At 38.5% G+C, this 23,424-nt stretch overlaps 1 protein-coding gene across 1 annotated transcript in view; it reads left to right on the forward strand.

Moving 5' to 3' along the window:
- The window catches only part of Taf3 (TBP-associated factor 3), a 27,633-nt gene extending 15,611 nt beyond the window's left edge, over positions 1–12,022 (forward strand). Inside the window, exons 2-8 of the mRNA XM_017614212.1 lie at positions 5,491–6,099; positions 6,158–8,290; positions 8,445–9,643; positions 9,783–10,158; positions 10,852–11,234; positions 11,294–11,394; positions 11,455–12,022. Of these exons, the coding sequence (XP_017469701.1) occupies positions 5,491–6,099; positions 6,158–8,290; positions 8,445–9,643; positions 9,783–10,158; positions 10,852–11,234; positions 11,294–11,394; positions 11,455–11,578 (4,925 nt within the window). The 3' untranslated portion in view covers positions 11,579–12,022. The remainder of the gene's footprint in view (positions 1–5,490; positions 6,100–6,157; positions 8,291–8,444; positions 9,644–9,782; positions 10,159–10,851; positions 11,235–11,293; positions 11,395–11,454) is intronic.
- Positions 12,023–23,424: the final 11,402 nt, after the last annotated feature.

The raw sequence follows: 23,424 nt of genomic DNA on the forward strand, positions 1-23,424 counted from the left end.
GGTAAAGTTGAGTATGTAGAAGGAGAAAGGAATAAATTCATAGATTAAAATAAAAGTAAAGAAACCTAAACATAAAGTCTTTAAATGCTTAGAGCCAAATTCACAGTGCGTAGTTAACTCAGAATCGGCAGTTACTACAATTAATTCCGTTGTAACCTTTTCAATATCTCAATTCTATCGTCAATGGTGCATGGTGTCAAGTTAGCACTACATACTAAATTTTGTTCGAAAAAGGGTCAACTCAATTTTTTCCAGAAAAGCGAAAGCTACAAATTTTTTGTTTTCACAACAAATTTTAAAGTTAAAAGCTGCAATTAATGGCATAGTAACATATTGGATATCTCATTTCTATCGACTAGGTGTATGGTGTCAAGTTAGCACTACATACCATTTTTTCTTAAAAAACGAGAGCTACAAATTTTTTCTTTCCACAACGAATTTACAACAAAAAAGTTACAATTAATTCCGTTGTAACCTCTCCAATATCTCAATTCTATCGACTAGGTGTATGGTGTCAAGTTAGCACTACATACCATATTTAAAAAAAAAAATGAGAGCTAAAAATTTTTTCTTTCCACAACAAATTTACAACACAACCACTACAATTAATGCCGTAGTTAACTTTTCCAATTTCGAAATTATTTTGATATTATTTCGATATTTTGCTCATGCTTGTGTTATTGGACAATAATTTCTGCTGCGTATGGCGACAACTGCGAAATTTTTAGTCTAGTTTTGATTTTGGTGTCCATATCGTGCCGTAAAATATTAATAAAAGCGCAGAAAAAAATACTTATTTTTAATAAATTTTTTTTTTTACGTTTTAATGCTGAAGCTATCAAAATATACAACGCACATTCATATTTCCTGCATATATTTACTTGAGCAACGTTTCTTCAAAAAAAGGTTAACGCAATTTTATGCTGTAGTAATTTCCACAATATTGACTTGTACAAGTCTCGGCTCGCGCAAGTATTTTGTGTGGTTTAGGAGCCTTATAAGTTTGTTTTTCATTATGCATTTAACAGACAGAAGCAAGAAATATACATCTTTTTTATAACTATGGATTTAATTATAAAATTTTATTTATTATTTGTTTTTTAAATAATAGTTTAAGAAACAACAGTTTTGTTTGCTTTTGATACTTTTTCTGCTGGCAACTGATAAATTTTTTTCAAGCTCGCGGCAACGCTGATCACGATGTGTGTTTGTTATTCATAGTGGACGTGATGTTAACTCCTCTGCTCTGTTCCGGGTCGCCATGTTATTCATAGTGGTCGTGATGTTAACTTCTCTGCTCTGGTCCGTGTTGTAATATTACGTCCGCCGAAGAAAAATAAATTTGTATGTGGTGCGTCTTCTGTATATTGTTTATTCTGTGATACGGCTTTGTACCTATATGTATACATACTTAAGTTTGTATGTACATACAAATGTATGAACTCATTTGATGCAACTGGTTTTGATATTCGTAGATGGTTTTAGGCATAGATTTAGTAGTCTATTTTGATAAAAAAGCAATGCGAAAATTAAAAAAAAAATACTGAAATCATTTTAACCGGGACCGTTGATAACTGATGAACATACATGAATATACAGGGTGTCCCAGAAGTAGCCTGCCAAACTTTAGGGGAAGGTAGGTGGGGTGGTGAGCTCCCTGATAAACAAAAAATTTTCAGTTAAATGTGTCACCGTTTTTGAAATATTCAGCCTCATTGCGAGAGTCGTGCCGAATGCACGTCGTTTTTCGAGAGTCGAATCGTGTCGAAAATTTAACGTCATTGCCTAAAATTTCCACTCGACTAGTGTATTAATACGGAAGAACTTGGCAGCACTGANGGGGAAGGTAGGTGGGGTGGTGAGCTCCCTGATAAACAAAAAATTTTCAGTTAAATGTGTCACCGTTTTTGAAATATTCAGCCTCATTGCGAGAGTCGTGCCGAATGCACGTCGTTTTTCGAGAGTCGAATCGTGTCGAAAATTTAACGTCATTGCCTAAAATTTCCACTCGACTAGTGTATTAATACGGAAGAACTTGGCAGCACTGAATAGTTTTCGACAATTTTCGTCGTTTACTTATTTCAGCACGACAGTAGACAATGCTAATGTTGTCGAGTCGTACAATTCAGCCTAATTTACGACTTACGCAATGAGGCTGATTAAAATTTTGTTGAATTTAAAAAAAAATCGTGCCTTTTCATGTATTTTCTTTAACTGCATCTACAAACCAGGCTATACTTAGCAAATTTTTTATGTAAAATACTTCCAGATAGTTGCTTCTCCATACTCAAATGCAATGTAGTTAAAATATATTAAGGGACCATCATAAAATTATGACTATTTTGGGATTTTTAACTTTTTGATATTTTCTTCCCCAACTTTGACTATCTCTGGTGAAAAAAAATGTACTGAGCTATAACTTTACATTACATAAAAAAATTGCTCATTTAATAAGGATTTCAGAAAGGTGCCACTCTTACTGTTTCGAATAGAAAAAAAAAGTTATAGCCGCTTTTGTGGGCAAAGGACTGAGACACGCTAGAATGTATTTAATAGATTTAAATTTAAGTTGCTCTTGTTACCGACCAGTGACATGCTAAATAGTGCAAAGGTACATTGCTCCTGACAGAAAAAATCTAATAATAGCGCTTTTACGATTCTTATGCATAAATCTCGATGCCTGGAGTTCAAGGTTTTGCAACTGGTCGATGGGCGGTTTTGCAAAAACATCGACGATATGTATGGATGATATAATAGCTCTGATCCAAAATCTGTAAAATCCTGGAAAAAGGTTAAACAGCAAAATCACTCTCTGAGAGTAAAAAGTGAGTAACAGCAAAACGTACGGAACAACAAAAAGCATCGGGTAAAATCTCGCAACTTCAATCTCTACACAACTCTCCAAAAATCGCTCTCATTTACATGAACCACAGATTATAACCTGAAAAGAACAACTAAATTTAGGAATATATACAAATAGAAAATCTCAAACTATAAGCTCAAAACTAGTAATTGATGCGGTGTTTTCAAGATATTTTAACGCCCTTGAGTCACAAGTATATACAAGTATCATCTTTTATCACTCATACCGATAATTTCATGTATTAAAATAATTAAAAATGAAAATGAATAAAAAAAATTAAATCAGCAAAATTAGTAAAATTACGTGAAATTAATGTTTAATTTCTAACCTAGCTACATGCGTATGTATGTAACTGAATCGCCTAATAATAGATTTACATATAAAGAGATTATAAACATTTTCGAGCTTAATTCCCTAATCTGTAATTGGAAAAAGAGATTAGCCATACAAAATTATATATATAAAATTATCTCAGATTAAACCGATAACTTTTTGGTGTCCAACCTAGTTTTATCGATTCTACTTGCGAGAAAAGGAGGAATATCAAATGTAAAAGTAAACAAAAGTTGACGCTAGTAAGGAAAATAGGTTTGTAACGGAATTTTTAATAAAACATTCAGTTAAAATATATTTAAAAAGCATAATATGTGTAGCAGAAAAAAGTGACCACGGTGGCACAGAGAAGAAGGTTAACTTTTCCTCGAGATGTGTGAATAACAAGCACAACCAAGTTGACAACTAACGAGCTTTGATTGAGATTATATTTATATGTAAACGTACTTTTATGCTTTGCCGTGCGCATATATTTACACATCAAATTTCATGAGTACTTAGTACTGACGCCTTTTTTTGTGTGGAGTGGCACAAATTGAAGGGTTTCTTCTTTCGCTATCCATAAAACGCCTTCCGGAAGGGCTTTATAGGACGTACTTCAGAAGGCCTTTTGGAGGAGTTCTTTTAAAGTTGCTTCTTTAATTTATAAAAATCATACATCTTTGAAGTATTTGCTTAAGGTTTATATCAAATATGTGTTATTGCAACTTAACATGTTTATTGGAATTCACTTGTAATGCTAAATAATATAAATTTATGCATTCGCGTAAATTATAAATGAATAAGCTCATCTAGAAGGCATGCAAGGAAGCACTTTTTCAGAACTTCTTGGGTAGGCTTCTAAGAATGGCTTCACTACTTAAGAAGGCCTACCTAAATTATCTTCTGGGTAGCAACTATTCCATCATTACACATTGTTGGCAAACGTATTAAATTTGTGGCAAAAGTAACTAAACTTGGGTTTATTATCAACACCGGCCTTACCTGCATTGACCATGTGAATTCTTACAGTTGAAGTCCCCTTCCAATCCAATTATAATGCCAATTATCTATTATTCTGATGAAGTAGTCTACAGCAGGTTAGATTCCCAATGGATTGCGCTTGGTGAACGCGCATACTCGGCTGCGAAATTTTCTGAATATCTTAAAGCTAGAAATTGTATATTCCTTTTTCGTCTCATGATGGATAAGGTACCCAAATGACTCTGTACATGTGTGTGAACATTAACGTTCCCCAAATCACCACGAGTAAAGGACTTGACTGTTCCTACCTACAATTATCTCAGCTCTGCACGGCTATTCTTTGTCAGTGCTATCCGCATCTGGAACTCTATTCCATCTCATATTCGCAGTAGTTTAAACAGAAGCAACACTAAAAATGTTCTGTATGCGTATTTCCGTTAGCTTCACTTCAATCCCTGAGATGTGCTCTCTATGTACTTGTATAATTAAGTCTTATTAACCGACTTCCAAAAAAGGAGGAGGTTATCAGTTCGTCGGAATATATTTTTTTTATGTATGTTACCGCATAACTTTGGACCACGTCAACCGATTTCGATAATTCTTTTTGCATCGGAAAGGTAGTGTCTCAGAGGCGGTCCCATACTAATCTGGTTGAGATCCGATCAGTGGATTATGAGATATATATATATATACATATATATTTTATATGGGAGTTGAAGTCGGTTTTTTTTTTTGCTAAAAATTACTTGTTTCATGTATATGTCTTTGAATTGGAGGACTTACTTAAAAATACTACTTTCTCTGTTACTTATCTGATGTGACCTTTATTTAGTCTTAGGTAATTTTTGTAATTTTTATTGTTCTAGTTATATGTATGTATGTACTGTTATGAATATTTTGTTGCGCTATAAAAGATCTTTCTTTTGATCCTATTGTGCTAATGATTTCATTAATAAATGAAATGAAATATTTCTTGACCACATCTTCCCAAAACATAGTTGACTTTTAAAATCGGCAATGCATGGATGAGTGCATCAAGTACAAAAATATTAAAAAAAAAATCTAGTAAATATTCACGAGCTATACGAAACCTATTTCCATTTGACCCTACCTGCAACCTGCAATATGTTATGTTTCGGGTGTATTTTCACTGTCGCGCCGTATAATTTAGTCACAGTTACGAGTACATATAGGTATATTACTTAGCTTTATTTACTCTCCTTATTTCTCTTTCGCTTGGCTCGAATAATACTTTTCTTTATAGCTAAGTGGTTAGTACTCCTGGCCTTTGACTCTTTTTCTTTAACTAAGTAAGGATTTTTTCGTTTCAGATAATCGCACAGAAGCAAATTTGAATGACACATACCTTTCTTTAAATAACTTAAATATCAACGTTTACGAGTTATTAGATTATACAAATAATGTTCAACCAGTGGCTTTGGCTGTTGAAGTGCCAAAATTTCCAGTACATAAAAATACAAATTTAAATTTCCTAAAACCAGGGAGTAAAGAAGTTCTCACTCGTCCTGTGCACATATATGAATACCTTCCACCTATGTTACCAACAGATTTAAGTTGTGCATTGCCTCCGCATTATATGCAGCCTACCTCCTCGCTTTCTCACAACCAAGATAAGTACCGTGCGAACGCAATCGCAATTGGCGACATCAATCGAAAGGTGTCAACCAAACCCGAACAATATTTGCCCGGATGTGGAACCGTGTCTAATTCAGGGAAACAAATCGGGGAGCCTAAAGATGGTGTAGTTACATCGGAACTCTCACCAATTTGTTTGAAAACAGCTTTGAGTTTACCGAATTCATATGATGAAGAAGGACGCCCTACTAGAGAAATTAGTAGCGTAGTTATGACGACAGGTGGCTTTATATCGCCCGCTATCGAAGGCAAACTTCCCGACACAATAGTACCAAAATTTGTTGGTATGTGGATTTTACTTTTTAGAAATCTTTTGATTTCAAAAATTTTGTTTTGTTTCAGAAAAATTACTGGGTCTAGATGCACCTCCGCCTCCTATTTCACCTCCGCCGCCGGTTATTGAACCAAATGTGAACGTAGAAAATAAGCATCACAATAGTTCAACCCCTAAAGTAGATGTAAATGATACCGCCCTTCCGTTTTCCTCCCCAACTGCAAAAGTACCTACGATAATTGCCAAAACATTAACAAGTGAATGTGTCTCAAATAGCAATTTGCTTCTAGCATATAATTCACAAAGCACCCTTGTAAACAAAAATACTGCAGCATCTGACGTAGTAAATCCAATTGCATCTAAGAAACCTGTGCCAAATCTTTCCACACAGCACAATTTACAAGCGCCAACGATTGCGTCAAAGTTGCTTAAGAAGGCTAAAAAGAAAAATACACAAAATTTGCAACTTCCTTTATCAGGAAAATTTAATAGGCCAGCTGTACAAAATCCCGAAACTAGTTTGATTGCAGCTGGCATAGAAAGTTCAGATAGAATACAACGAAAGAGTAAGAAAATATTACAAAAAATGCTCAAGACTGGAATCGACTCCTCCACGCTGTCACCTGATTACTGCAACGCCGTTTTTCAGCGGATGAAAATGGACAAGTTCCTCAAAAAGCAGTCTAAGTATCAGAAAAAGTTATTGCATAAGCAAAAGAACAGCATCGAATCAAGTAAGCAGGATGAACCGGTGGGATTTTCGAAACTCGAAGATAAAATACCGACACCAGTGCCATCGAATGTTCAAACAAATAGCGCAATACCACCTTTAGCGGAGAGTGTATCGATACAACCAGTAATACAAGACACAGCTTCAGCTTGTCTGCTAAAACCGGATTCAACACAAATATCATCGGTGCTTCCGCAATCTTTGACCAAAGATAACAGATTCGATGGTGTGTGTAATGAATCGGTTCTTAATAATGTACAAACTCCTGCAAACTTGATTTTGCCTCACGATAAGAAGGCCTTTCCAGGAGTGAAGTTATCAGCAGAGCTTGATAAAAATAAATTAAATATTTTTAAGAAAATTTCCAAACAGAAAACACCAAAACCATCATCTCCGAATGTCAACCGTATGCTTTCGGCTCAGATTTATGGTAGCAATGAAGATCAACTTATTAATTTACCTTGCGGAACCACTATTACACCAGCACCGAAAACATTAAACCGCTTGACGACTGTCGACACAAGTTTGGCTAGTTCAGATTTGCTGGAAAAATCTTTAAATTTGCCTATTAACTATGAACTTACCGGTGGCATGGACGTGGCAAGCAATATAAATGGTAATAACATCCCAGGAGCTATGATGCCTAGTATATTGAATACTCCACCAGCACAACTTATCGAAGCAAATAAACCTAAAAAACGCGGTCGCAAGCCAGGCAGCAAAAATTCACCTAAACCAGCTGTAGCATCTCCGAACAACCCTAGTCAAGGAGCACAGTTAAAGAAAATGAAAAAATTAAAAGCATCAAAATATAACTATCCATTTCCACTTGCGAACTTCGAAACAGCAAGTTTAATAGCTAACAAAATGCAACTTTGCAACAGAACAGAAGTTTTCGCACCGAACTTAGTTCTTAGAGAAGATGCAGTTCCAACAAATATTTCGCCCAATACCAAAGAGCGAAAAGAGCGTAAAAAAGGTAAGGTGAAAAATCAGCCATTAAATATGTCGATCGGTGAACAAAGCGAATTCAAAGCTGAGCCTGGAGTCCCAACAAAGGAAGAAGTTAAAACCATAAATAAGAAGCTAATGCGTATGGACACTGTTTTACAACCACTGGGCGCATTTAATGAAACAATACCTGAAACAGATACAGATGTTGCAAAGCCATTTTCTGGTAAAATTTTACCTACGTTAAAATCATCCACAAGCAAAAAGCGACCTGCTCTTCAGATGCCACTTCAACATCCACCAAATTCAAGTTTAATGGCGGGCTTACACCCAAATATGTTTGTGCCTCCGCCTGGGCTTGGAAGAATTCCTAATTTGCTTAAACTTTGTCCTTTCCCATCGGGACCAGGTCTAATACCACCTACTGCACAAAATTTATTGTTTCCTCGCTTGCCACCAACATTTCATTTGCCTATTCCAACTTTTAGACCACAAAGTGGAGAAAAACTTGTACATCAAGGTAGGTGTCATTCCTTTAAAGAGTTCAATACTCATTCAATTAATACTTGAACAAATATCTACAAAATAATTTTTAGTGAATTTCTTGAAATTTTGAGCCGTTTTATATCTACAGATTGTTCATATATCGATATAATTTTCTGTACGTTTAATAGAACCACAGAACAATGGAAAATCGGTAGATGCACATCTATCGCAGCCAAGTAGAGAACGTAATTATTGCAATGTTCCACCATTCGTCCCTGAGTCAATGAATTTATCGCCACCTGAGGCTAAAGCCGATTTTCGAAAATTTGGAAAAGAAAGTCCAAGGTCTACCAAAGCTCAGCAATCACCTGACAAAATACTTAAAGTCCCTGACAACTGGGGTACATCGGATAATACATTTAAGTCGCTAGCACAAGTGCCTGGTGATGTGTCATTGAATGTAAGCGAAGTTCAGAAATTAAATGAAAGAACGAGTACTAAATCGCCTAAAGCAAGTGCGGAAAATCCTATTTTCATGGGTGGCATATATTCTATAAACATACCGCCTAACAAATTTGTGGCGAATTCTTCTACTGTTGCCCCCATACAAAATAACGATGACCCGATTGAACTGTCCGACGACTCTGCTGATTATCCACCATCGATATTTAATATTTCCAGTGTACAGAATTCCAAAGACCTGAGTCATAATAAGCTTCAGTTAACCACGCCTGTAAATTTCTCTCAAATTGATGATTTATTTTTGCCTTCGGGAAGCGATACTGCCAGAGATCTATCTGGTGAACTAGATTTGAGTTCGAAAAAGTCAAAAAAGATCAGTAAATTTGCGAAAAATACTAAAAACTTGTATCCCCATCCAACAACAGACTTACCCCCAATCGACTTATTCAGTGCTGAAAAGGTTGGAGTTGGTAAGTTGGCTGGTGGCGCAGATCTAATACCGTTGATATCGACTGGTTCAGCGTATTCATCGAAAACCATACCCCCGACAAGTTTAACAGCAACTGTAGCAGCACCATTTGTATTACCCAAGAAAGACTTTCCCCCACCTAACACGTTTGAAAATGCATTGTTGCCTGCAAACGTCGACAGCAGTGGAATTTTATGTATGAATACAGAACTACAGAAGAAAAAGAAGGAGCATAAAAGATTAAAAAAGCTAAAAGACGATAAAGCGAAAAAGAAAAAGGATAAAAAGTCCAAAAATAAAGAGCGCGTGGATCATCCGGAAAAGCTTCTACATAAAACTGATAAGCTGTTTAAGGAAAAGTTAAAGGAAACTATGCGATGTGGTGAAGAGCAAAACTTGTTGAATAAGGACTTATTGAAAAAATTAAAAAAAGAAAAGAAGAAAAAATATAAGCAGGTACTTTATTTTTTCTTATTATTTAGTACCAATAATTTTGTAGATGAAAGAAATAATTCCGAAGCTTACCAAATTTTTATAATTTCTTGACATCTTTGCTGAAATTATCCCTCTAATTGACTTTAAAAATCTTATTTAGTTACTTACTGATGCCACTAAACAGGGTGACGCAATTCCGGTTATCGATTCTCCCGGCGTCTGTGGTGTGGATAAGCCAGCTAACATTTTTTCAGTGGGCAGTTCTTTACAAAATTTTACTCCAACAACAACTGTAGCAAGTTCCGTGACATCGTTAGTACCAAAATTAACTCTTAGACTTGCTAGCGGACAGTCACCAAATCAGCTCGATGATATTGTACAAAAGCATTTTCCTAGCACAACTGCTATTCAAAGTACAATTGCTATTCAAAGTACAACTGTTTCTCAAGAGTTTGCTAAAAAAAGAGAGCCATCGCCGGAATTAGCGAGAATTTCGCCGCTTGTTACTCGACCACCGAAACAAAAATTTAGTATTGGTAAGAATTGCCCATAACCAGTTTGCAAACCTCTACCACATGTGTGGTAGATCTACCGCATATTTTTTAAAATTTGGGTGTCTACCACATCTACCATACAAGCCTTAAAATCTAGCACATTTTTAGACAGAAAATTTGTTTACAATTTTCACATACCTCTAAAATTTCAACTCAATTCTAATACGAAATATAAAAATTAATCAATAAATTTTTAAAAATGTACATCATAAATTTTGCTTTAAATATATCTGTGACCTCAACTTTTTAATATTTCAAAAATCCTCATATTTGTATTTGCTAAAGTATTATGCAATGGAAAAATAATTTGGTCGATTTTTTTTTGCATAAATCAATCTGTAGGATTTTTCTCAAATTACTGAAAATATTTTTTTCTTCATGCTTATATTCTCTAACTAGAAAACTAATGTTATCCTTTTGTTTGGCATCAACTGCGTTGAATCTGTACGATCCACTAGCACTTATATTTCCCGATCTAATTTTTGAGTTGCGCCTCTTTTGACGAGGGTGTGCGATATGTATACCCAATAAAAATATGAATTGGAAAATCTACCGCATCTTATTAAAATCTACCAATTTTTTTTGCGGATTCTACCACACTAAAATAAAAAGGGGTTTGCACACTGCCCATAACTTTGTTTTAGTCCCACTTGCTCACTTTTCTTCTCCCAAAAGCCGAAACTGCAACAACATCACCACTCAATTCTAATCAATTCGACTCAATAGCGCCTAGTGGCACTAATACTAACATCAATTTAGATTCTCTTGCGGAAAAAAGTGCTAGTGCTTCAAAGCCTCCTATCAATACAGACGTACATTCCATTGTGCCTCCACCTAGCCCTTGGTCGTCTGGTGGGACAATATGTGCGAGTTCCGTTTTACTTCCGCAGCAGTTATTACAGTCATCGAGGTCTCAAGAACACTTAGCCTTCAGCAGTAAGGCAGATGGAGGGTTATTGGTAAACACCATCACAAGTACTGTTCGCTCATTGTCTTCGTCTGAGCGTCAAAGTCCAGTGCCGTTAATTTCAGAAACAAGCCGCCCATCATCATATATTGTAAGTTAATTTAAGTAAAGCTGAAGTGAAGACTTCACTTAACTACCATTAATTATAAGGATGCTGAGGGCAATCGTGTATGGATCTGTCCTGCATGTGGAAAAGTAGATGACGGCTCCCCCATGATTGGCTGTGATGGCTGCGACGCATGGTACCATTGGTATGTGTTGTACTTTCTACTTGTGTTTACCGAATTACATATTTGCATCGTGTATTTCAGGATATGTGTGGGAATATCCGTTGCACCAAAAGATAACGAAGACTGGTTTTGTCGCGTTTGCATAACTCGAAAGAAAGGCATTTATGCCACTGACAAGAAGCGTAAGCGGAATAAAAAAAAGTAGTTTTAATACATAATCATAAGCAATTATAAAAAACAAGTAGAAATACATACAGCCTTAACGTTAATCCCATATGAACAGTGATTCTTAAACATAAAAATTAAAAATAGTTCGAATTGATTTTTCTTGTAAATCTATGAGAGAGAATTATTCACTTGGAAATCCTGATATGGCTAAGTTTCATAAATAGTCTGCCACCCATGTCTCAGAAAAAACATTGACTCACGGTGCGCGACTATTACTATCACACAGTTTGACTAGTTACAAACACGAAGTTTGATTTCAATTGGAATTTGTTAATTTTGTTACATAAAATTTCATATTAACATTTTAAAATAGTTGTTTGATTGCGAGCTTGTTAGTGTGCCTAATTCATAGCGGGTTTCTAATAATTGGGCATTTGGATTATTGTAAATAAAAACGTTGCTTACCCACTTTGTTGCTTAAGATTATCCATTCGTTGCTTTTCCAGTTTACTATGGCGCGTACTGGTTAAGGTAAGTATGTTAGGCTAAGATCCCATTATCGGCGCAATGGACCGATTTTCGGCTTATTTCATGTACCGATAGTGTGATCAAACAAATTTTTGGAAATGCGGACAAATTTTTGGCAATGTAAAAAATACAGCGATTTTTGTCGGGCGGTCATGGCCCGACCAAAGTTGACGATTTGTTTATTGTTAAGAGCCTATCGGACGTGGCAATGCAATAGGGGTATTCTCGAAATCTTGCAAAGCCGTTGCACGTAGCACGGATTGCACGGATTGCATAACTTGCAAACACAACAAAATACATGGGATACAACATTTCCCATCGCTGCAAAAAATGAACGTTGAAACCCATGCATATATTTTGCAAAAAAAACATAGCAAAATAAATGCGACCCTGTGCTAGTTGTTTTGTTGTTGGAATTGCTACATATTTCTATCATTCCTCTCATCTCGCTCACTTCATTTTTTTTCGCTGTCTCTCGTTATTCTATTTTATACAGAATTTCGCTGCTTCTCGTACTCTTCCAAATTTGGAATTGTATTTTTGCATTTCATGCAATCCGTTTATCGTGCAAAACTTCGAGAATACCCCTAATATATTTTGAAAAGGCCGTCAGACTGAGAAATTTCAGAAACAGTTGCATGAGCAGTCACGCCTTGCATGTAAAGTGTCTTTAGAAATAGGTTTTTTATTTCCGAAGGCGAATTGCAGATTGCTAGTGCAGCACGAGCAAGGTGAAATATTTTTCCGAAATCCATTTGCGCTCTCTCAATCGCTGTCATATCTTACAACTTTTATTTCTGAACCTGATTTCCGAAATGTGACAGAAAGGTCTTTTTGACTGTTCACTAGGGTGGTCCAAAAACAGTAAAGTCGGCATTGTAATGCTTTCATCCCCTAGGATTGTTCTATATGGAAAAAAAGTATACCCCTATTTTTTATTTTGAGATCAAAATATATTTAGAGGTCGCTCAAAGGGCTCAAAGTTTTCCTGTATATTTATATGGGAAAAATAAATTTTTTTGTAGAAAGGGTATAGAATTTTTGAAAGTCAATATTTTTCGATCGGAAAACTGGTTCTCTTCAGGAGACTTTTAATAATAACACCCAATTGTTTATTTAACCATTTTTTAATGCTAACGATTTTTTATCTCTTCAGGAGACTTTCAATAATAACACCCAATTGTTTATTTAACCATTTTTTAATGCTAACGATTTTTTATCTCTTCAGGAGACTTTCAATAATAACACCCAATTGTTTATTTAACCATTTTTTAATGCTAACGATTTTTTATTGGTCGCCCCATTGAATTTTTCGGGGTTTTTGTGGGTTTTTGGCGGACCTATAAATAATAGTTGCAGTGAAAAATGGTTAAATAAACAATTGGGTATTGTTCAAGCATTTGAGCTCTCACTATACCTGTCGTCGCATACCCTTCGCCCTTTCGTTTTCGATAGCTACGCCACTGGCTCATATTTTTCATTTCTCATGCTTCGGTCGCTCTACATTGCACTTTCGTTGCTGCAGTGCACTTCATTGTTGTTGCTAACGCACCGCTAATCAGCAGCTTATGCAAAGGTGTGTGCATAAAAAACAAAATTTTTGGACCATCGTTGCGCGCGCCACTCGTCGTAGCTGTTATAAATTCTTCGCTGCACAAACAACAATAAGCATCGCTAAACCACACAATTCATATCGCTCTTCTCCCTCTATTCGTCGCATAAGCAAATAGTTTTAAGAAAACGCTGTACAGTCCATTTAAAGATCTCCTTGGGTATGGGGAAATAAACGCATAAAACTATACTTTGATTTGTCAAATTATTTTTCGCATTCGACAGTCGGTAAAAACCATTACTCGGCTCGACCAAAGTTCTTCGAGCCGGATCAGAACGGCAATCAAAAATAATTTTCTGTATTTTCGCACCGTGAGTACTGACCACTTAACTTTAAACAAAAAATTCTTGCCTTGAGAAAGGATGCAGAGGGCAATGCAGAGCCAATTTGCCGCCGCCACCACCCACCACTTTCGAGCGCTTGCAATCAGAGCTGGAACTTCTAGATGACTCCCAATTTGAATTAGATCATCGCATCGTCTTCGAAGAGTCTTTTTGTGAGGTGTAAAGTGCCATCGCCGACCGTATAGCTGTACTTCGAAAGAGTGATGGCCTCAGTAGCACCATAGTCCCTGCACCAAACTCTTCATCACCGCCAGCGCGGCATAGTTTGCCTAAGCTGCAGCTTACTAGATTTAGCGGCAAACATACTGAGTGGCTAGACTTCTACAACATGTTCAAGATCCTTGTACACAACAACGCTGGACTTGATGATATTGAGAAATTTCAATACCTGCGTTCTTCCTTAATTGGCATTTCGTTTAATCCAGTCGTTGGAAGTTACGCACGAAAATTATCACCGCGCTGTGGAATTGCTTGTTAACCGCTACGACAATAAGCGGTATATTTTTCAATCACACCTCCAAGCTATCTTCGATAATGAGGCACTCAGTCATCCAACCGTCGCTTCTCTTCGGGAATTCATCGATTCCATAAACGCTCATCTACGTGCCATGCAGTCATTGGCATCGCGCAACCAAATCGCTGACGGGATTTTACTCCATCTCATCGTGGCAAAGTTAGATCATGAAATGCAGCTCAAGTGGGAAGTGTCAGCGAAGTGGGACAATTCTGCAAATACGTCGCTCCAACTTCCATCGGGGGATGATCTAGCTTCGTTCATTGAGCGCCGCTGCCAAACAGTTAAGATGGTAAAGGTCAGCAGAAGCGCATTGGGTAAGGTCACGGCAGCAAAAACCCCAGCCCGTTCATCGAAGGTTAGTTCAGCATTGGTCACTTCATCGAGCAAAAACAAATGCCCACTGTGCGATGAATTCGGCACACACAGTGCTTTAAAATGTGACAAATTCACCACCAATGCAGTGGTATGATCTTGCTAAGAAGAAAAACCTTTGCTTGAACTGCCTGGGTAAAAGTCACGTATCGAGCAAATGTCCATCAACCAATCGGTGCCAATATTTATTTATTTATTTATGTCTAAAGTTGTAAGTGGTACAGACATTATGAAAAATTACAAGCTATGTAGTTAAATTTTTTGGTACAATTTGAAGCGTTAAATGAAGTAAGAGTAAATACAATAAAGGCTAATATAAATTTTTGCACAATAAATAGTTTTTCAATTTAGTATAGATAATTGATTTTGATTCCGACAAGTCAAGATCCAAAAATTTTGAGAAACAGTTGTACTCGGTCAAAGTCCTGACAATGGGGGCATTTGCATTGTAAACTGTTTTATTTAAACCAATACGAAAAGTATCAAAGCGACGAAGGTTTCTACTCGGCACGGTGAAATCTATCAACCCGAGAAGGGACGAGCAGTCGACTTTACCCAAGACAATGTCAAGAAGAAATGACACGGACAGAAGTGAGCGTCTATTGTTTAATGTTAATAAACTAATCAATTGGCAACGCGACTCGTAAGGTGGAATCGGTTCAGAAAAATTTAAAGTGTGCAGAGCAAAACGTAGGAATATTTTTTGCACTCTCTCCAAACGATTGATGTGAATAGCGTGATACGGTCTCCAGATAAACGCGGCGTATTCCAGTTTAGACCGTACAAAGGCAGTGAACAAAGTCTTAAGTGTGTACGGGTCAGAAAATTGCGAAGAATGTCGTCTAACACAAGCTAGCATTGCGAGAGAGTTTGAGATGGTATAATTTATATTCGCATTAAAATTATACTTGGAATCAAAAAACACTCCCAAGTCTTTAAACACATCAACTGATTTGAGAACGGAATTAGCTAAATGATAAGAAGTGGACAGAGGTTTAGGTAGTTTAGAGAACGTGGCTTTGTGGCATTTATTGATGTTAAGGAAGAGATGATTCTTGGAGCACCAATTATAGAGGTTGTTGAGTTCAGATTGAAGACTGACCGAGTCGCTATGACATCTAACCTCAGAGTATACTTTCAGGTCGTCCGCGTAAAGAAGAAAACGAGCTGAAGAGAAACACGACGATACATCATTGATAAAAAGAATGAAAAACAATGGGCCCAAGATACTACCCTGAGGAACTCCAGAGGTTGCAATAAATGGTTTAGATGAGAGACCATCTATAACAACACTAGAACTCCTATTTTCCAAATACGACTTGATCCATTTCAAAAAAACAGAATGGAAACCAAAATTGGCTAGTTTAACAACCAATATTTTGTGGGAAATTTTATCGAAGGCTTTGGAGAAATCGCTGTAAATTACATCAACCTGATAGCCACGTCGGAAAGTCGCAAAGCAATCCTCTGTAAAAACAGAGATTAGTTAACGTGGATCTGGCCGCCACGAACCCATGTTGGTTAGGACTAATCAAATGCTTCACAATGAAATGCAGCTTATTGTTTATAATGCATTCGAATAGTTTTGAGACCGACGATAGCTTTGAAATTGGCCTATAATTCGTAATATCGCTTTTACTGCCACTTTTAAACACTGGGGTTATAGTAGTACGTTTCCAATCATTTATGAAGGTACCTGTAGATAGAGACCTATTATATATTAAAGTGAGCGGTGTCGCTAAAGATGCACAATTTTTCAGCAGTATGACTGAAAGACCATCCACATCAGTCCGTGAGGAATTTTTAATTTTATTTATGCCTTCTATAACGTCAGCCTCCGTGAGAGTGAGTGATCCAAAATCAAAAATTGAAAATAAGTTATTAGAGTGGTTTCGACGAATGCTATTCAAATCTTCATCAAGAACACCATCATCAGTCGCAAAATTAGATGAGAAGAAGTCAGCAAATAGATTAGATGCTTCACTCACGGAGGATGCAGTGACACCATTATAGAAAATATTTTTGGGAATGCTACACATATTTTTCCTAGACTGAATATAATTCCAAAAATTCTTTGGGTTATCTTTGATATTTAATTCAAAATTACGAATGTAGTTATTATATAGGTCCTTATTTAACAGGGAGAATTTATACTTATAAGAAATATACAAATCATAAAAATGCCGATTATTGGATGACTTGTACCTCTTAAAGTACTTGTTCCTCAAATTTTTTAAATGCATGAGCTTAGTCGAGTGCCACGGAAGCTGATATTTTTTCCGCGAGTAAACAGGCACAACTTTAGAGCACACTTCCGTAATTGAGCTTTTGAAAATTTTAAAGCAGCCATCCACTTCACTCTCACCAAACATAGCATCCCAATCAAATTCACTGAAAACATTATCTAACCTGCCAAAATCACAACGAGCGTAATTAAACAAATTTGATTTTACGGTAGGATAATCAAAGAACTCATAAAATTCGACTATCAACAAAACAGGCGAGTGATGCAAGTTAGGCGGCGAGATTGAAGAGGGAGGTTGCGATACAATAGAATGTAAGCCATTACTAACAAATATCAAGTCTAGAAAGCGATTCAAACAATTATACAAGCCATTGACCTGAACTAATCCAATCCCTAGTAAATTATCAATAAAGTAAGATTCATAAGAACTATTAATATTTGAGGGTGTTAAAAATGCATCATTATTCAAAAAATGCCAATTAAGATTACTTAAATTAAAGTCACCAAGAACACACAGTTGATCGTTGCCAACGACACGGTGAATGGCAATCACATTTTCGACGTGGGCTCGGTATAAAGCATCATTACTAGCTGGAGGTATGTAGGAGGTGCAGAGATAGAGGAAGCCGTGAGCACCACGCAAACGAACGCAAAGTTGGTCGAGGAGCGTATCTTCATTCAGCAGAGGGATAGATGTAGCTTGGAGGTTACACCGTACGGCTATCAGCACACCTCCTCCTCTGCTAAGCCCAGTTTTGTTAACGTCCCTGTCCTTGCGGAATACGGTGAAGAGCTTCATATCAAAAAATTCAGCGTCGAAAAAATTTTTGTTAAGCCAGGACTCAGTAATGACAAAAACATCATATTCCAAAAGAGAACTAAACATACGAACAGCATCAGATTTGCCTCTAAGCCCAGATGCGTTTTGATAATAAATCTTAATATTGTTAGATGTAAGCATAGGCGATGACCCAACTAAGCTTGCTGCGTTTGTTTCCCGTCTTTTTGAAAAAAACGGAACGGACAGATGGTCACCTTAGCCGGCCATAACTCAGGCTTCAGCACTTTCTTGTAGTCATCACCACTAACACCAAGCTTAAAGTTGACATAATTCAACGAATCCATATCGGCATCCTTCTTTACTAATTTATAGCACGCTACTAATTTCTCGTCTATGTTTGCGTGTTTCACAACATAATCAATAATGTTAGCAGCAGAGACTGTATTCCGAAAGGAGGACACATGCAGCCACTTAAAGCGGCGTCTTACAGGTGCTACATCAGCAACGTCAAGTTCACCACTATCACTGGTCCCAACAACAAGAGTCTGATTAACATGAGTCTGATTATGACGCTGTCTATCACGGTTTCTCTGCACTGTTTTCCAGCCAGATTTATCAGCAGCAGCGGCAGTATCTACAGCATCCACAGGTACAAGCTCATCAACAGCCGGGCCAACATTAGTTTCAGACACAACAGTTTCAACAGCCAATGTGGAAATAGGCAAACCAGGGGAAGACGAATTACCAGCAGTGCTATCTAATGAAGAGTGCGAGGCACCCGCCGAACATGATGTTAAATTCACTTTAGCGAGTAGCTTTTTGTTCATCGACTTCGGTGCAGTTGAACTGTTATTATTCCCCTGTGCTTGCGAGTTATCACCAAAACAATCAGCACTTGCCAGCATTGGCGAGGGCGAGACAGCAGCAGCATCAGCTTCAGTAGAAATGTTCGGAATAGAGAAATAGCGATTACAGTTGCTATTAGCAACAGTAGCATTGGTCGGAACAGCTGCACTTTTCAGAGCACTAACGTCAGCAGCTAGCATCGCCAAACACTTTGCATTTTTTGTTGTTGGCAGCATTAATAGACAGGCAAAGAGAATTAATTAGATTCTTAAAATCATCAAATTTCGCCGATAAGTCTTTGTGTTTGTTGTCTAGAGCACAAATGACCGACTCAAAACCAAGCTTTTGTGTAGCCAGAACAGAGTCATATGCTTTTATAATTTTTTCCGGCACATTAACACAATCCGAGCACCTGTAACTAATATGCAGATTCTTCTTAAAAAGATTAACATCATATTCAGATACAGGGCCTTGGCAACAAGCGCGGTGGAATCGTTTTCTGCAAAACCCACTACACGCCACTATTGAGGAGTCATTTCTAGCAAATGATTTATCACACTTTCCACAAGAGTCTTCCATTTGTGATATAAATTGAAGATACAAAGAAAAATTCATAAAGAAAAAGCAAGAGCGAACTAAAAACACGTCTTTACGCTTCGGCTACTCGTTACTACTATTGCAAGGTGAGTCATCATTCTCTACTTCATCGTAATCCACCTTCCACGTCGTCTGCACAAGAGTCCACGCAAGGGCCAGCAGTGGCGCTGCACGCTCATGGACCAATTAATGACGTCATCCTTGCCACTGCAATAGTGCAACTTCACAACAATCGTGGCACTTCGGTCATGGTTCGTGCGCTGCTTGACTCGGCATCTCAGTTAAACTTCGTTTCCGATCGCATCGCCCAGATGCTGAAGCCTTCTCGCAGCAAAGTCGCCATGGAAATCAGTGGAATAGGAGCGCTACGAACTAAAGCAAATTACATAGCTGTTGTCGGACTCAAATCCCTGCATACGGGTTTTTCATCGTTATTGGAAGCGGTTATCATGCCATCGATTTCATCCCAAAAACATAAACTTGGCCGACAACAGGTTTTATATACCCGGTGCTATTGATCTGCTCATGGTGCAAGCGTTTTCTTCGACATTCTTTCTGTGGGTCAAATAAAGTTGGACAAAAATTTACCCACACTGCAGAAGACACAGTTGGGCTGGATTGTTGCTGGAGCTCTCACTTCGCATTCCCCACTCTCGTCATCATCGGTGTTAACGTTGCCTTACAACGAGTAATCTTCTCACGAACTCATCGCTGGAAGCCCGCTTGGAAAAATTCTAGGAGATAGAAGATAACTGTTATAAACTATCGTTGGAGCACGCAATTACAGAGCATGAGTGCGAAGAACATTTTCTCCAAAATACTACGCGCTGCGTGCTCACAAACGAATTCATCGTACGACTCCCCTTCATCGAAAATCCTGCCAGGTTAGGTAATTCACTGGAAACTGCTCGCCGAAGATTTTTCGCAATGGAAAGGAGACTAGAAAGCAACCAGGAGATGCGGAAAGAGTACAAGGCGTTCATGAACGAGTATATTGATCTACACCACATGGTGCCGGTTGATCCAAGGGAAGTGATGTCGAAAGTGGGTACCTACGTTTCTCACCACTATGTTGTAAAGGTGGATAGTTCGACAACCAAGCTGCGTATGGTATTTGACGCTTCATACCGCACGTCAAATGGGAAGGCGCTGAACGACATTCTACATGTAGGGCCCACAATGCAAGACGATATTGCCAAAATGTATCGGCAAATCATCGTTGACTCACGTGACGCCAAATGGCAGTGAATTTTGTGGTGCAATTCACATTCAGAACCGCTAACGACATTTCAACTGCAAACTGTAACACAACAGCAAACTGTTTGCAGCAACTTGCACGCGAAAACATGAAAGCCTACCCCGTAGGAGCTCCAATTACCCTTCGGGACTTCTACGTGGACAATCTAATGACAGGAGGGTATACTGTTGAAGAAGTTATCAGAATCAAATCTGAAGTCATCGCATTACTAGCATCCGGAGGCTGCCCCCTTCGAAAAATCGGTTCTAACTGCAGCGAAATTATAGCACACATACCCAGCGTGGACATGGAGGAGATTATCACAGTTGATGACATGACCTACATAAAGGCGCTTGGGTTGAAATGGCCACCAACTCCTCTTCTCGTACAATTCGTCGCAACATACTTCACAGAAGGCTACCAAACGCACCATATTAGCACAAGTAGCGAGTTTATTCGACCCCCTATTCTTACTCAATCCTATCATCGTTAAGTGCAAAATTTTGATGCAACGCCTCTGGAAATTGCGTCTAGCGTGGGATGAAAGTGTACCGCTCTCTATTTGCACAGAATGGCAGAGCATATGCCAAAAACTTGCCTTCGTCAACCGCATTAAAGTGCCACGGTATGTATGCTTTAACAATAACACTAACCTACATGCCTTTGCAGATGCAAGCAGTAAGGCATATGGGGCCTGTATTTATGCTGTCTCTCACAATGACAACGCTGTGCACTCAACGCTTATTTGGGCTAAGTTACGAGTGGCACCAACGAAGGAAATCACCTTGCGCAAATTGGAACTATGCGCCGCTCTGCTACTCAGAGCGGCTTCAGTCGGTCTTGCAGACATTTAGCGCGCTGCCCAGCAATGTACACTGCTGGTCTGACTCAACGATCACCTTATCGTGGTTGCAGCGTGAACCACATCATTGGACCACGTTCGTGGCTAACTGGGTGGCTAAAATCCGGCACATCACGGCTGACTTTACATGGCATCACGTCCCGTTTTGGGAAAATCCAGCGGATTTGGTTGAAAGAGGAGCATCAGTAGAGGGGCTTATCGGTAATAACCAGCATTTTTGGCAAGGAACAGTAGCAGCTGGCCACGCAATCCAGTAGACGGTTTACAAAAAGTTCCAGAGCAACGAAAGCTTTGTTTACCCGTAACATCATCGCCACAAGAAGATCTCATCGCTGAGCATAAATACGTGAACAGCTACAGTAAACTTCTTCGTATCTTCGCTTACGTCAAACGAATTATTTCGTCGCTTCGTCATCACATTGTTGAATCTGGACCAATTACTGCCAAAGAACTAGGCGACTCGTTGACGGAATGCCGATATATACTGCTCGTCGAGTTCGCCGATGATTATAAATCACTGCACACATCTGGAGTTAGTCGTAATACTAAGCTCCATCAATTATCGCCATTTATACACGACGAAATAATCCGGTTTGGTGGAAAAATTTCGAACTCATCGTTGCCTTGGGCCACAAAGCATCCAATACTTCTTCCAAGAACACACCCATTCGTGTGTACCCTCATCGAAGCGTTTCATCGCCAATACCTCCATGCACGTTGCCAAAATCTGTTGAGCATTCTTCGCGATAGATTTCAGATTATTAACGCTCGAAGCATTATCAAACAGGTAATTCACAACTGCATTTTGTGTTATCGCAACAAATCCAAACTGGAACAACAGCTCATGGGCGCACTTCCGCGAGAACGTGTACAACCCGCTTATCCTTTTGAAGTATCTGGTGTAGATTATTGCGGCCCTCTGACGATCACGCAACGCATCAGAAGCAAGAGCCCCTCACGGTGTACATAGCGCTGTTCATTTGCTTTACAAAAAAAGCGGTGCACCTAGAGTTGGTACCAGAGCTTAGCTCACATCGCAGCAGCACATCGATACAGTTCAATCATCGCTAGCTGGAGAAGGCATAGAATGGAGATTCATACCCCCACGGTCACCCCACTTCGGTGGGCTATAGAAAAGCGCAGGAAAGCGTGACCAGTATTATCTACGGCGCGCTGTCGGCTCTCATCTGCTCACATTTGACGAGCTACACACGGTTTGCTCCCAAACGGAAGCAATGATAAACAGCCGCCCACTAACGTCTTTATCTTCGAGCACCGACGATCTTCGTGCGCTTACCCCTGCGCATTTCTTAGTTGGCAGAAGTATTACCACTGTCGTAAACATCGCTCCAACAAACATCTACGGGATTACTCGCCAGGTATCAAACAACAATGCTTTTGGGAACGCTGGCGGCAGGAATATTTAAAGGAACTCCAGCATGGCACAAAGTGGAAGTATAGCTGCCAAAATTTGCAAAAGAACGGCATGGTTCTCATCAAGGAAGAATCCACACCACCTATGAACTGGCCACTGGGTACAGTGGTCGATATTTTCGCTGGCAAAGATGGTGCAGTACGAGTGGTTCTTATCAAAACCGCTGATGGAACATATAAGAGAGCCATAACTCATATATGCAAGCTACGTATCGATTCGTCGTCGCCGTAACATTAATTGTTGGAAGCAAGCTTCCAAGGGGGGAGAATGTTCGAGCATTTAAGCTCTCACTATACCTGTCGTCGCATACCCTTCGCACTTTCGTTTTCATTAGCTACGCCACTGACTCATACTTCTCATTTCTCATGCTTCAGTCGCTCTACATTACACTTTAGTTGCTGCACTGCACTTCATTGTTGTTGCTAACGCACCGCTAATCAGCAGCTTATGCAAAGGTGCGTGCATAAAAAACACAATTTTTGGACCATCGTTGCGCGCGCCACTCTC

The sequence above is a fragment of the Rhagoletis zephyria genome, unplaced genomic scaffold (genome assembly GCF_001687245.7).
Source record: "Rhagoletis zephyria isolate East Lansing unplaced genomic scaffold, Rhagoletis_zephyria_1.1 Rzeph_scaffold_00793, whole genome shotgun sequence".
NCBI classification, from domain to species: domain Eukaryota; kingdom Metazoa; phylum Arthropoda; class Insecta; order Diptera; family Tephritidae; genus Rhagoletis; species Rhagoletis zephyria.